Genomic DNA, 13,877 nt, shown 5'->3' with positions numbered 1-13,877 from the left:
ACGGTTTTGTAGAAAGGTCGAAGCTTCAGGTCAAATCACATTTCCAAAAGAGACAACTTTACTGCTGGCCAGCTCCAAAACCCTCACATCCTGAGTTCCTAGTGAATCTGGATACTCACACCTGGATACTCAGATCAGTGCGAGGAGAGAGCCCCCAGAACCCCGTCTAAGGAGGGCTTTATGGCCAGTACTTTATGTTGCTGGACAACCTCAACAGGAAACAGCTCATTCTCTTTCTGTCTTGACACTTTTTGAATATCAGCCTTGACTTGGGTATGTCTCTTCCTTACAAGGGACCGGGCTGGGTTGGTTGGGAAGGAGGAGGCGTGGGGTTAGTGGCTGACTGCCATCTGCTCATATGAGGGGTAAATCCTGGGGACGGAGTAGCACTGAGTGGGCCTGGGCCTGGGCTGTGTTTCCTTTGTTGTAGCCAGATTCTTTACCATCTGAGCCACCAGAGAAGTCCTCCAGGTGCACTGGCAGGGGTTTTAACACCATCTTGTTCTCGTTCCTAACAACTTTTAAGATGGGCTTTATTGCCCTGGGGTCGCAGACAAGGAAACTTGGAGCTGGGGCCATGCGGGGATGCATCCAGGGTCTCACAGTGTCTCAGACTGACTCACTTGGACTTCGGGGCAACCCTCAGCTGCTTTTAGACTGAATCACACTGCCCAGTTGTCCTTCCTGGCACCGTGGTTTGCAAAGGTTTCTTCTGTTTATTTGGATCTTTGCTTTGCGGAGGTTGCAAAACCAAGGATGATGAATCAAACCTCCAGTGCTGAAGTGCCAGTTCCTGAGGGCATGGGCCCTGCTGCCCTTTCCAAACTGGGAGCTCCCTGGTGGTGGGGGTGTCTCCCCCATCAGACCGGGGGCTCCCTGAGGTAGGCCATCTCTTTATGGCCCTGCCACAGCAGATAGGGCATAGCCTCTCTCCCGAGGACCAGACCACTCTCCTCTGGACCACATCTCAGAACAAAGCCGGCACAAAGCCGGCATGCAGTATAGCTGGGGTCAGAGTGTATCCGAGAGAAAGAAGTCCTTCCGTGCAACCCAGAAAGTGCAAGCAGAGGGTTGGTCTTAGTCCCCAAAGACCACTCCAGTCTAGTAAGGACCACCTTCGGGGAGCCCTCACATGTGAGCACCTTCAGTGTTTACCACTTGATTCCATGTCATGGGATCTCAGTGTTCGTGGTTCCAGAAACCCGGGCGTGGGGTGGGGAGCATGCCCAAGGGGCACCCCTTGAGGACCTGTACAAAAGGCTTTCCACTTGAGCAGCCCGTCTTTAACGATTGTAAAGGCACCGGAGTTTAATCCATTTTTGATGCAAGCGCTAATAGCTCTGTGTCCTTGAAGTTCAAAGCGGGCGCATACATGTCACTAATTAGCCAAGCACGGCGCCATTCAGCTCCCTCTCATGTTTCTAATTAGGTCTTAAATAACAAACAAACTCCGACCTTACCAAAAGGCCCCCATTCATCAGACAGTCAAGGAGGGTGGCTGCTTCCCTGTTTATGGTTGCTCCGGGCCACTGGTTCTACGTGTACATGCTCTCAGTCTCAGCTAGGACAGGCCTATTCTCGGGGGAGGCAGGAGAATCCATCTATGAGGACACAGACCCTTTCAGCCCGTCCGGGAGGGGTCGATCTCCTGGCCCTGCTGGGAGGGCCAGTGGTGGGCAGGAGAGGCCTGAGCTCCAAGGCTGCAGGCTCATGATCTCTGTCCTTAGAGGAGGCTGGGGTGAACCGTCTGGCTTGTGGCTCTGCCGATCTGTTTCTGAAGGTAAGGATTCTGATGACGAATCACAGACATTGTGTGAGTCTCTATATCTGGAAGAACCTTGTGGTATCTGAGTCCATGATTACACACTGGACTTGCCTGGGGAGATTTAAGTACTGCTGAGGCACCCAATTCCCCTGTAGATTCTGATTTGACAGATCCACAGTGTGGCCTGAACACTAGGACTTTTAAAAATTCCCCAGATGATTCTAACATGTAGCCAGGTTCAAGAACCACTGTGTTCACCCCCGTTTCACAGCTCATCAATGGTAGCTATTAACAGGTCTACCTTTATTAATTAATATCATCCAAAGTGCCACACCCTAAAGGGTTAATCAACCACACCCAAAGATGAAAATCTCGACTATAAGTTTTTTTAAAAAATAATACACAATTCTGGAAATATTTCTATCCCTCTCAATGCCTTCGTACATCAAAAACAAAAAAAAAGGCATGACTGATGTTTCAAATTATTCCCTACCAGTTGGTGCATCACTTGGAAACCCCTGGCTTTCTCTCCAGTCACTTCTCTCAGATCTCAAGGTATTATCACTGTCATCCCTTTTGTTCCCAATGATAAGGGATCCAGAGCTTTGGAAACAGCAGCAATACAGAGCTATAGAGCTGAGGGGTGCCCAAGAACCCAACAGTCTGAAATCCTCTGCCCCTAAATCAAGCAGCTTGTCATTGGCAGAAGCCAGATGCAAACCAAGTCTTCCCTGTTCCTCCTCCTTGACTCTTTTTTTTAAAGCCTCTTATCATCCTTATCTGATTAATCCACAAGGCAACCTGTTCCCTAGGAAGGGGAAGGGATATAAGGGAGATGCATGCCTTTGAGCTCTTTCTATCTCCAAGGCCAGACACAGGAAGCCAGAAGCTGTGGGGTCAACCCTTAAACAACCACATAACCTTACAGCAAGCCATTCCCAAGTCTTGTTTCTCTTTAAGCCAGGTGGGAGGGGAGACACTGAAATCTCAGGAGCTACCTCAATGGAAGGTTTAGAAACTCTTATGTACCTGGAGCTGAACAACCCAGACCCAGAAAAGTAAAATGACATGGCCAAGGATAGGTAGCAATATTGGGTGAGAGGTTTCTTCCAACAGAGGTCCGTGTTCTCTGGTTTTGCTGCTGTGCTTGTGGGTCTTTTCTCTGGAGGCTGGGTAGACGTTACCAGACTCTTCTGTCTGGGTCAGTCCTGACTCGGGGGCATTCTGGGTCCCGTGTGTTGAAGGCTGAGCATATCCTCTTCCCCTCAAGACTGGGAGAGCCAACCCTCTGCAGGTTACAGTCAGAAATAACTTCCAGAAAGAGGGGAGAGTGGGGCTCTGCAGCCTTGGCCTCCCACAGTGGGCTCTTCCACAGGCACACAGGTTTGTATTAATTGTTTACCACAGACCTGGACAGATCATTTTATTAATATTAATAAGTAACCAGGAACAAAGGGCCCCTTTATTTTTAGCTCTCTCTAATTGCGTAGTAATTACTCATCTACAAAACAAATGAGCCCCTGCTCGTTGTTGCCATGGTACTGAGGGTCCAGCCTCCCTGCAGGATGATTGGACGAAAAGCCCGCTGATCCCGCCTCCGGCCCCGCCCCTCCCGGCCATTGGCTTAAAGCAAAGCCCCAGCAACTGGACAGCCAATCTCCTCCCAGCCTTAGGGCTGGGCTGGTCTACCCAGCGACCTTCCAGATGCAGTCTTCCCAGCTCGCAGGAAGGGATGTTGATTGATCCCTACGGAGAAGTCTGTCTTGCCCAAAGACGCCCAGCCCTGCTCCACTGCTTAGTTTCCTTCGGGCAGTGGCTAACTTCCTTCAGTTCTGTTTTAGCTAAAGCCTCCTTTCAAATAATTGTCTTCAGGTTGGCTCATTCTTACAGGACCACGCCTCCTCTAGGCCTCTGTGTACCTTTGGTTTGAAAAGATCCAGAGACCAGAAGCCAGGTCGCAAATGTCAGCTAAAGCCAGACAACCACGATGTTAAGATTGCAATGTCAGAGGCAGGTGCAAAAAGTACATATAATGCCTCCGGAAAATGACTTCGGGTGCCCTCCTCCCCTAGGGATACGGAGAATTGATTTGATGGCAACAGTGGGGATTTGTTTTTGTATGTTTCAAAGGCACAGTGCTTTGCAGGTAGGGCAGGACTGGTACTTCGGGTGCTGACAGAGCACAGGTCTGGTCCAGAGCAAAGGTCTGATGAGACAGACCTAGGCTCAAATCCTGTCTCTGCCACCTGACTGGTGCTAAGACACAGTTTTTAAACCTTAAAAATGGAAATGGGAATAACAGCACCCATTTCATAGGCCTGTGAGAATTAAATGGGATAAGGGAGGTGGACTTAGCACAGTACATGACTAATTCATAATAAATGTGAGGTATTATTAACATATTACCTATATTTTATTAAAATTGGCTGGGAAGTGTCTCTAGCATTCTACCAACCACTTGCAAGATATCCTTCCCTTAAGAGACCTCTCAGGTGGGTTTGAATTTTGAGATGACTCTCCTGTCCACACCATAGAGCGGACTGCGCTGTGGCTCCACTCATCCTGATAGATGGAGAATGGCTCTCTCATCCAACAGCCAATCACAGCTGTTGAAAAGCATAATTTGCCCATATCCCCTGGTGCAGGATCCCAGGATGGGAAGAGGAGACCTTTTTATTTATTAATGAGCATCCAGGAACAAAGGGCCCCTTTGTTTTCTGCTTTCTCTAATTGCATGGTAATTATTCATCTGCACTAAGAATGAGGCTGACTGCCTCCTTGGAGGGTTGATATGGTAGGAGAAGGCAGGCACCACTCTGAGACAACATGCAAAACACCTTCTGAAGACTCAAAATTCTGCCTTTCATTGAGGAGGGCACCCCAGGGAAGGTTAATCACGTGTGGCTTTCTGAAGCAGATTTAAACAGAGGGAGCAAAGATGAGGAAAGAGGGAAATGGGCTGGCAGAAAGGACAGGGGCAGAGGCTGCCACAAGGACACCCGTAGTCCCATGCAGGGGATGAACAGGAACTTGTTGGCAGAAGCCAAGGAGAATCCCTGCAGGGTCTCCTTCCTCCAGGTCACAAAGCACAGCCGCAGGTGCCAGGCGTCAGGCTGGGCTCCGTGGGGCTGCTGCCAGGTTGACCTCCCTTTGTTGGTTCTGTCCTTAGTGAGCTCCACTGTCATAAAGAATATGAACTCCTCTCTCCCACCAATATGACTATAGCAGTCTGGCTCTCAAGGCCTCCATCTCCCAGACTCTAGCTTGAATCTCCCTATACCCCTGCTTCCCATTAGGCAGCCTCCCACTGTCCCCCCGTCAGCGTGACGTTCAGCTTGGAGTTAATCAGCTAATGGTAAGAGTGAAAGGCACACAGCATCTCTTATTGGGCCCTATATATGAACGTTTATGGAGTGTGTACGATTTCATGGTTTGTCACTTGCCCTTTTGCTTTCTGTCTCGTCTCTAATCCAGCCTGCTCTCAGGCTTGTCTAATATAGAAATCTGAAGTCACTTCTTGGTTTCAGGCCTTGCTGAGGCTCCCAGTTACCCAGGTGAATCTGGGCTCGTTAGCACTTTGCAGCCAGAGCCAAGGGTTTGCAGGACTTCAGAAACACTGCTGTTCTGGTGGCTATGCATTAGCTGCTTTCCCCAGGCTCCCTGGGGAGCTCCTATTTGTCCTTTAAAAGTAGGGACACTCACTGCCCTGTAAAACCTTCCTTGCCTTCCCCCCAAAGCTAATCACTTTCTCCTCTGTGCGCCTTCTTTTCTGGGCTTAAGCCTCGTATTATAAGCACACGTTAGTCTCTGGGCTAGGCTAGAAGAGCCTCTAGGGCAGAGGCTGTGCTCTGTATTCATCTAGCAGCTTCCAGGGCTTCGAAGGGCATCTACTGCTTGTCTCTCCAGCATCATTCTCGTGTGCCCCCTTTTGTCAGCACCTGGATTTCCCTGTGGAAATCCATCCTTCTCGTGCTGTGTCAGAGCTCTTCAGAGGGTCGGATCCCACCCTCAGTGACTGGTTCACGTAACCCAGGTCTTAGCCAAAGAGCACAAAGTTCTACTTTTGCTAGAAATCGGGACCGTTTGACCCCCTCTTCTTCTAGACCAGGAGGGTACAATGAATCAGGAAACTGTGGCTACCATGTTGCTATCATAGGAAACCAACAAAAAGACAATACTGAAAGGAGAGGGAGGGCGAAACTAAGACAAATGCAGAGAAAGCGCCATGAACAGTCCACACAGGAAGCTCACTCTTCCACGGAGCTTCCAGGATGTCGGCCAATAAATCCTCTATAATATTTAACTGCTCTGAGCCGGGTTTTCTGAGATAGTTCAAAGCACCTTGAATCAAGGCCCAGGATGATGCCTGTCACATATAATAATTATGGCTGTTAAACACTTAATAAATATCTGCCAATTTAAATCCACGCCAGATGTGCCCGGGGTCTGGTTCTGAAATCTACATCTGAAAGGTTGGCCCATGAGGTCCCGACACGGAGCCGGCAGCCAAGGCTGTGGGGCTTTCCCAGGACATTCCTGCAGGCACAGGGTGTTCAGGCGGCAGATGAGTCTTTCATGAACAAACACAGTTCCTCCACAGGGCTGCTTAAAGGCGGCCAAAGACCTGGGTTCAAGTTCAGGGTTCTCTACCCTTGACCAAAGCCTCGCTAACCAGGTAACCAGCTGTGTGACCTTGGATAAGTCATGGAACCATTCTGTAGCCCAGCTTTCTCATAAAAGCAAACGTGTGAAACTGAGCCAGAATCTTCCGCTTTCCTGCCCATGTGATGGGGTGGCTGTGGTACAGACGTGCGCTCTAAGCTCTGCAGGAGCACCAGGAACCATGCTGCACCCAGGCAGGTGCTCCACAGATTCTTCTCACCAGCACATGGGTTCACCAACTTTCGGGGCTCCCCAGACCCTGCAGCGCCTCCATCACCCAGCCCGGAGTACCAGGAAGGTGCTCCTTCAACGCCATCCATTGGGCTCTATGTGCTGTGACAGAGTGCTCAGGGGCATCATTCTTCCCACCCCTCCTCCCGAGCCAGCATGGGAGGGGTCAACCTGCTCAGCGGGGCAGGCACGGGTGTGTCACCCGCTAAAAATAATTCTGCTAATTTAAAAGACCATTAATATGCTCCCACGCCATTCACTTTAGGATTAACTTATACTTAGAAATGGGCTTCGAGGCTAGTCACTAATTGCGCCAGAGTTGATTTATCAAGTGCCTGGTATTTCTATTACAAAATTATTGATTAGAGCTGATGTATTTTATCCTCAACAGAGTTGGTCCGAAAGCCCTTGGAAAATGAATGAAGCTGAGGTTAGAGGCGGGCAGCTCTGCACATTATTATAAATTCACTGGGGTTACTGAAATCCAATGCGGGACTCTTTATGGGCAGAGTCCTGGCTCTCCCAGAAATGGAGACTGTTAATGATGAACTGAGAAACGAGGGCCTGGTGCCCAGAGCACAAGGCAGTGACTGGGAGATGTCTGTTCAGGGAAGGTCTTGCGAGTAAGTCTGGCTGGCTGCAGCAGTTGGTCTTAATGGGGTCCCAGATTCTCTCCCCCTTTCCTAGGCGCTGGCTCTGTTCCAGGGAGAGGGTGGCCCCAGGACCCTCCCCACAGATGGGCCATCTTGAGGTCACAACCCCCAGAGGGTGCTTGCTGCTAGCACAAGGCGGGCTGGGCAGGAAAGGAGAGACGCCTGCCTGCGCTGCAACCCCCCACCCCCACCCCCTTCCTGGACATCGGATCCTGCTGATGGAGGCCCAGGAAAGCCATCTTCAAAAATAAAGGTCCATTTTCCTTTTTAAAAAGGAGCTGACAGTGCCAGAAACAACGCATCATGGGAAATAAGGGCTTTCTGGGGGAGGGATCTAGATGCTCAGACCACTGAAGGCAAGAAGTGTCACACGCCTTTACCTGCCCTGGTGCCTGCATAAAGCAAACCTTCAAAACAGGCTTGTTGAAAGCAAGACCAGGGAACTCTGAGGCGCATGCCACATCTGGCGCACACAAAACCCGGATCCCGCCAGCAGCTGGAGGCGTGTGAGAACACCCCCGGCCCCGAAAGCATAGGAGGCAGAGGAGTCCACTGGGGACGTGGAAGAATATCCCAAGATAAAATCAGGGCAGGCCTGGGACCTACTCTCCTCCCCAGAGTTCATTTTACGGTTCAAGGTCAACTATTTATTCTGTCCCCAGGACTTGCATGTTACTCTCGCTCACGTGACCTCCTAGAATGCAAACTCAGGATGTCCAGCTGCAGGGCAGCAAAGCCATTTTCCCAGCAGAGCCAGGCCCAGCTTTAGGTGGGGGTGGGGGGGATGCGGGGAGACTTCTCTGCTCTCTCTTCCTTTTGTCCCCACCCGTTTCTCCTGCTTCCCATTCTGGGTCAGTCTGCAGCGTCGGCAGCCCCGAAGCCTGCCAGCTCCAGCTATTCCCCTCTGCCCTGGCCCACCTCTATCCCTGTGAAGCCTGGGTCAGAAGGCTGGCGCCTTCCAGATCTCCCTTCCCGGGCCTCAGGGACCAGGCACCAGGCCCCAGGGGGCCCTCAGTCTGGGCTACCCGCCTGCTCTCACAGTCAATGCTGGTCCACCCCCCCGGGCCACATTCCACCATTTTGCATTGTCATTTCACACTTTTGGGGGACTTCGGGGCTCTGTCTCCCCTGATAATAGGTGACTTGCACCCTGAAGGTTCAGATCTCACCTCCGTGTCCTGCAGTGTTGTGTCAGAGCCACCGATCAGCCTGGCTTTAGGAGCGGGTCCTGGGCGGCAGCTACTGCTTCCATCAACTTACAAAGGTTAGGGTCATCTCCCAAAGCTCCAAGAGACCTCTGCCCTGCATTATGACTCGTCACCACAAATGGAGGGGACACACTGTGCCTGGAGCTGGCTGACTGCACACGCTCTGAGCCCAGGGCAGAGGCTGCAGGACTGGAAAGTCTTCCTGGGGAGATGGAGGCAAACCATGGCCTCCTCTTTGGATGTTACTGGTTCCCTCCCTCCCCTCCTCATGAAGCTGTGCCAATAACCTCCATACCAGGAATGCCACCTCTCTCACCCCACCTGCCCTGCACCCCCTTCTCCCTTTACCTTCACCAACCAGAAGGACAAATGCCAACCTTCACCAGGACCAAACGTACCCCCTCATCTGCAGACCGAGGATCTCAAGGTCCGAATCCCTTTCCATACCATATTTCATTTCCCCTCTGGCCATGCAGATAGGGCTGCCACATGAACCTGTATCCCTGAAGGTGAGCTGGAAAAGGACTCTAATAAGAGTAGTGGGCTTGGAGAAGCCCGGCTGTTAGACCTTTTGAAGTGAGGAAAGACCTGATCTATTCAAGAACCATGAAGAAGACGAGGACAAGGAAGAACTGTAAGACTCCTTTCAACCTGGATTCTATCCTCGTTCGCTACAGTTGGACACTATCGAGAGAGATCTCCGTCGGGAAGGTTACAGCTGAGTGTGGTGACCCAGTTCCGGGCTAGGGGAGCGAGGAGTGTGAGGGGAGGTGGTGGTGGCGGATGGCGAGAACATGGATCCAAGCCCTTCGGCAACATTGAAAATATGGAGCCCCTTCTCTCCCTGGCCCCCAGGCTATCTATCCTGCAGACAGTCGTGCTGTGCCGAGCCGTCCGAGGCCCTGTAATATCAACTCAACAATGCATGTTCTACAACTACGGCTACGGCTACCAGGACATCTACTACAGTGCATGCATTTAGTTCAGTCCCACAGAAACATACAGTCTAAGAACAGGCAGGGGGTGTGAAATGTTTTACTGGACAACAGGTGTTTTGGAGTCGTAACTAATAAAAAAAAAAAAATCGAAAACGAAAGTGTACAAAAAAAAGACATTTCTCGAGAGTTGGATATGAGTTTGTTTCTTGAACTGTTTCATCTGAACAAGCAAAGACATGCAAACCAGCTGGTACTAACAGGAAGCTGGACACGGAGAGAGGATTAATAGGTGTGGACAAACCTTCCCGCTGAGCGTGCTCAGAAGAGTGTTTGAGAGGAGGTGTGCAGATCCTAGTGTAAGAGAGGCGGGAAAGTATGCCTCAGAGACACTCTCACCGCAGCCCCAACCAAGCAAGAGAAAAGACAACAGAAACGTGACTCTCACACTCACCACCACCATCAGGAGCTCATGTCACTAGATGGGAACAAAGCTGGCAAGTGTAAAGCGCAGTAAGGGGTCCTGGCTGGTCGGGGGGTCGGGGGGTGGGCTGGGGCCGGGCGGGGGTTGGGGGGGCCGGAAGCTCTAAGACTGATACACAGACCCACTTGAGATGCCACCCAGAAATCAAATAGTCTGGAAATCTGAACCATTTCCTTCACCTGACAGTGGAGTCCTTCCTTTGCCAAATTGGATTTAGGGTGTGTTTTTTTGGGGGGGGGGGCATGATGGGGCCACTGGAACTGAATGGATACGATCAAAATAAAGTCTCGACTGAGCACAAGAAAAGATGACGTGTCAAACTTCCGGGTGAAGGTAACAGAAAAGTGACACTGATAGTGAAGTCATCTAGGAGTCGCCCGGCCTCCCCAGGGGCCACCGGGCCCGCCCGCCTCAGGGCCGGGGCGCAGGGCTCCCGACAGATGCAGGCGCCAAGCTGAGCGAATCCAAAGCTGCGCCCCACCCACGGCCCTCGGCAGGCGCTTCCGCTCTCGGAAGGCCCCCTGCACGAAATCACAAGGAAGGGGAGAACCACACAAAACGGTGGGGCTAGACAAAAGCGAAAGTGAAAAGAGGGCCTTCCACAGTCAGCCTGCCCCTCACAGCCAAGCCTGGGCGCCCCTGGGGCGCAGAGGCCCCACGCCCCGCTGCTGGGAGCTCCCAGCCGGGTGCCGCGTGGGACCCGGCTCGGGGCAGCACTGCGCAGACTCCCTGAGCCCGCCCTTCCCTGCCAGCGAAGGCAGCTAACTTGTGATGCCCTCCAACAGGTGCTTGCTCGGGGTAGGGGTGTGGGCCGAAGGAACATCCTGCTCGCCTAGGGAGGAGCTGGGATGAGTGCGGCAGGGCTGCGAGAGCACAGGAAGGGATAAGCCGGCGGTCAGCCCTCCGTGAGCCCCCGCTGGCCCCGGGCGATGCACACAGTCTGTGCAGCCCTCACATATATGTCCAAACGCCAGGGGCCACGATGGGGGGTCAACAATGGCCCATACTGCCAGACTTGGCGTCCAGACCATTTTCCAGAGGGAAAGGGTGGGGGCGGGGGTGGGGGGGTGAGGAGAGTCTTTACAGGTCAGACTGCACTAGTGGAGAGACAGAGATCTTCCTTCCCCAGCTTTGTAACCCTGCTCCAGGTCCAAAGGGGTTTAGTGGGAGGGGGGCCGGGCTGCCCTGTCCACACGTGGGCACGTGTTTTCCAGCCCAGTAAGAACTCTGACTTTGGCGGACACAGCCTGGTCATCGCCCTGGGGCACACCTGGGGAGCACCGACAGGTGTCCTGTAGCTTCCTGACCGAGCCTGCGGCTGGGGTCGGGCAACTCTGAGTTGAGGGTTTGCTCCTTGCACTAACTAACCCAGGCTGGTGTGGGTGAGGGGCCTGGGAGCACACTCCTGAATAGAATTCACTAACAGTGTGGTGATGAGCATGGCTGACCTAGAATGGCCTGTGGGAGACGTGGCTCCCTATGGAAATGGCTACAAATAAAACAGCACTGATCCTGAAATAAAAAATAAAAAAAAAGGTGTGGTTGGAGATGGCGCTGACCTTCAGGGTTAGGAGTTAGCGGGGACAGGGTGGGACTCCCACCTGGCTCTGGGGGTCTGTGAGAGGGTGGGGGTGGCAGAGGGGGGGCAGAGGCCATGGGGAGACCACTTTCAGACTCACAGAGAACCCCATGCTGCCCTTTAAACTTGCCATGAAGTCAAAGAGAATGGGGGCAGGGAGAGAGGCGGGGTTAATTCTGGGTTAAAGTTTAGTTTCATAATCCAAGTTACAATAAGAAAGAACCTGAGCGGAGGGAACACCAACCAATAGCACTCAGAAATCTCGAGTTTCCTTTTGTCGCCCCTCCTCCCAGGCACAGGCAGGACAGAGGCTCGTTTATAATGGTACCAAAAAGTGCTCAAGTTAAAAAGCCAAATGGAACAGGGAGCCAGGAGGCAGCTGGGCAACCTGCTCCCAGGGCAGGGGGACCAAGGGACCCTGGCCCACGGGCCGGGGGGCTCTGGAGGCTGGCTGGGCAGCGGGAAGCCAAGGAAAGGTGCCCGGCGGCCCGGCCCAACTCTCTGGCTAACTGGCCCTCAACAGCCCCGAGAATCCCCCGGCCCTTGCAAACAACCCCCAGCGGGCGGCTCAGGGGAGGGGATCCTTTGTAGCTCGAGGCAGTGCCAGTTTGCATGGAACGGATTTTTTTACTGACGTTTCCAAAGGGCCTCACTGTGCCAGTCTCTTACCAGCGAGGGTCTGGGTCTTTGCGGCCTTTGCCCTCTAGGCTTTTAATGCCCTGTTTCATGGTACCCTCACCAGCATCTCCCTCGGCCCCACCCTCCTCCGAGCTCTGTTACATCAAACTGAACTCCCTTGGGTTCTCCAGCTCCCTGGCCACAGGGTGTGAGAACAGAGCTACGAACCATGGCTCCTGGGTCTAGGAGGTGTGGGGTCCTCTAGGGGGCTGGGGGGAGCTGGGGGAGGCCTGGAGACCTCGTGGGGCCCAGCGCACAGCAGAAGCCCTGCCTGCTCAGGAAGGCAGAGGGTCTGGGGGCAAGGGGCGACGGCCCAGCTCTGGCCTGAGCCCACAGGGCCGCCGGGGAGAGGTTCCTGCCTCACCCTGGGGTTTCCAGACACCGTCAGAGGTGGGATTTGGAGACCCAGTGACTTGGGCAGCCTTGTGGGAGGAAAAGCCCCAGTTTCCTTGCAGCCGGAGTGCCAGGAGTTCTGGGTCTGTGCTAAGAAGCGAGTCTGGGACGGTACGGGAGCTGCGGGAAGAGTGGCTTCACTCCCCGGGGCCAGGCTCGGCCCACGTTTGACCCTCAGGGACTTGGGCGGGGGTGTGGGGGTCTGGCCGGGTCGGCAAGCCCACCTGTGGAGTGCAGCAGGGGTCGAGGGGGCAGGAACACGCGGATGGGCTCGGAGCCTCCCTTCACAACCTAGAGCTTCTCTGGCTGGGTCAGAGACGCGAGGCAGGGGGGCCCTGTGAACCAGCAAAAGCCAGGGAGGGAGATGCCCACGGGCACCCTGAGGCCGGCTGTGCGGCGAGGCGGGCGTCCAAAGTCCACAAGAAGCGCACCTCTCCTTTCTATGTGACAGAGTCCTCGCGGCCCTGCGGCCTGCAGGCACGCCACTGCCCCCCCGTGGGGCTCCCCCCACCCCCCGGGCCGTGGTGAGAGTGGGGGACAGACACAGCCACACAGATCCAACCGGGCCGTCACGGTCCCTGCACACGGGGCATGCCTGGGAGCCGCCGGGCCACACGCCTCCCTACCTGAGCCGCGCGCCGCCGCCACCGCCGCCGCCGCCACCGGTCCGTAAGCCGCTGCCGGGAAGCCTGGCGGAGAGAGGGGAGCTGGGGTGAAAGGGGGCCCGCCAGGGTCCCCCGAAGACGCGTCCCATGGTCAGGCCCCTGCCCGCACAGAGAGGACGGGGTGGGGAGGGGCCTTCAGGAGGGACATGGATCAGCGGCTCTCAGGCTTCTGGAAGGCCCGGCATCCCTATCTGGGATCCCACACCTGGGAATCAGGTGTGTCTGATTCCCACCCGTCTGTCCCCCCAGAAGCTGCTTCTAGAAGGCACACCAGAATCCTCGGGAGAGGATTAGGAGGAACGTCTCTTGTGGGCAGGGCGAGCTCTCTGCTGTCCCTACACTGGTACCCTGGTGATCCCCCGGGGCTTGTCCAGAGCTGAGGGCGGGGGCGGAGCACAGCAGGGCCGGGTCACAGGCGGGGGTCACCCCTGAGCTGCAGGCAGGAGGCCCTGGGTGTGGCCTCTGGGCCCACAGGCACCTTGGCCAGGAGACGGCTCAAGTCTAGCTCGCCCCACTATCTTAACTGCAGACCTCTATGTCAGTAAGGTCACAGGCCCAGGGTGAAGCACCCCAGACGCCCAGCTGGAGGCGGAAGTGTGAGGCGGCAGGGACCCACGTTGGGTA

General features: G+C 54.2%; 1 protein-coding gene across 8 annotated transcripts in view; it reads right to left on the bottom strand.

Moving 5' to 3' along the window:
* Window positions 1–13,877, bottom strand: part of MSI2 (musashi RNA binding protein 2) — a 407,598-nt gene that overhangs the window by 15,930 nt on the left and 377,791 nt on the right. For 7 of the 8 annotated variants that reach the window (XM_027519825.1, XM_027519820.1, XM_027519822.1 and 4 more), the window contains one exon: window positions 13,215–13,277. The exons of the other annotated variant lie outside the window; for it this stretch is intronic. In XM_027519825.1, coding sequence (XP_027375626.1) covers window positions 13,215–13,277 — 63 coding nt within the window. The remainder of the gene's footprint in view (window positions 1–13,214; window positions 13,278–13,877) is intronic. 8 annotated transcript variants of the gene reach the window in all.

This window comes from Bos indicus x Bos taurus, chromosome 19 (genome assembly GCF_003369695.1).
Source record: "Bos indicus x Bos taurus breed Angus x Brahman F1 hybrid chromosome 19, Bos_hybrid_MaternalHap_v2.0, whole genome shotgun sequence".
In the NCBI taxonomy this organism is placed as follows: Eukaryota; Metazoa; Chordata; class Mammalia; order Artiodactyla; family Bovidae; genus Bos; species Bos indicus x Bos taurus.
This window is presented reverse-complemented; position numbering and strand designations above follow the sequence as displayed.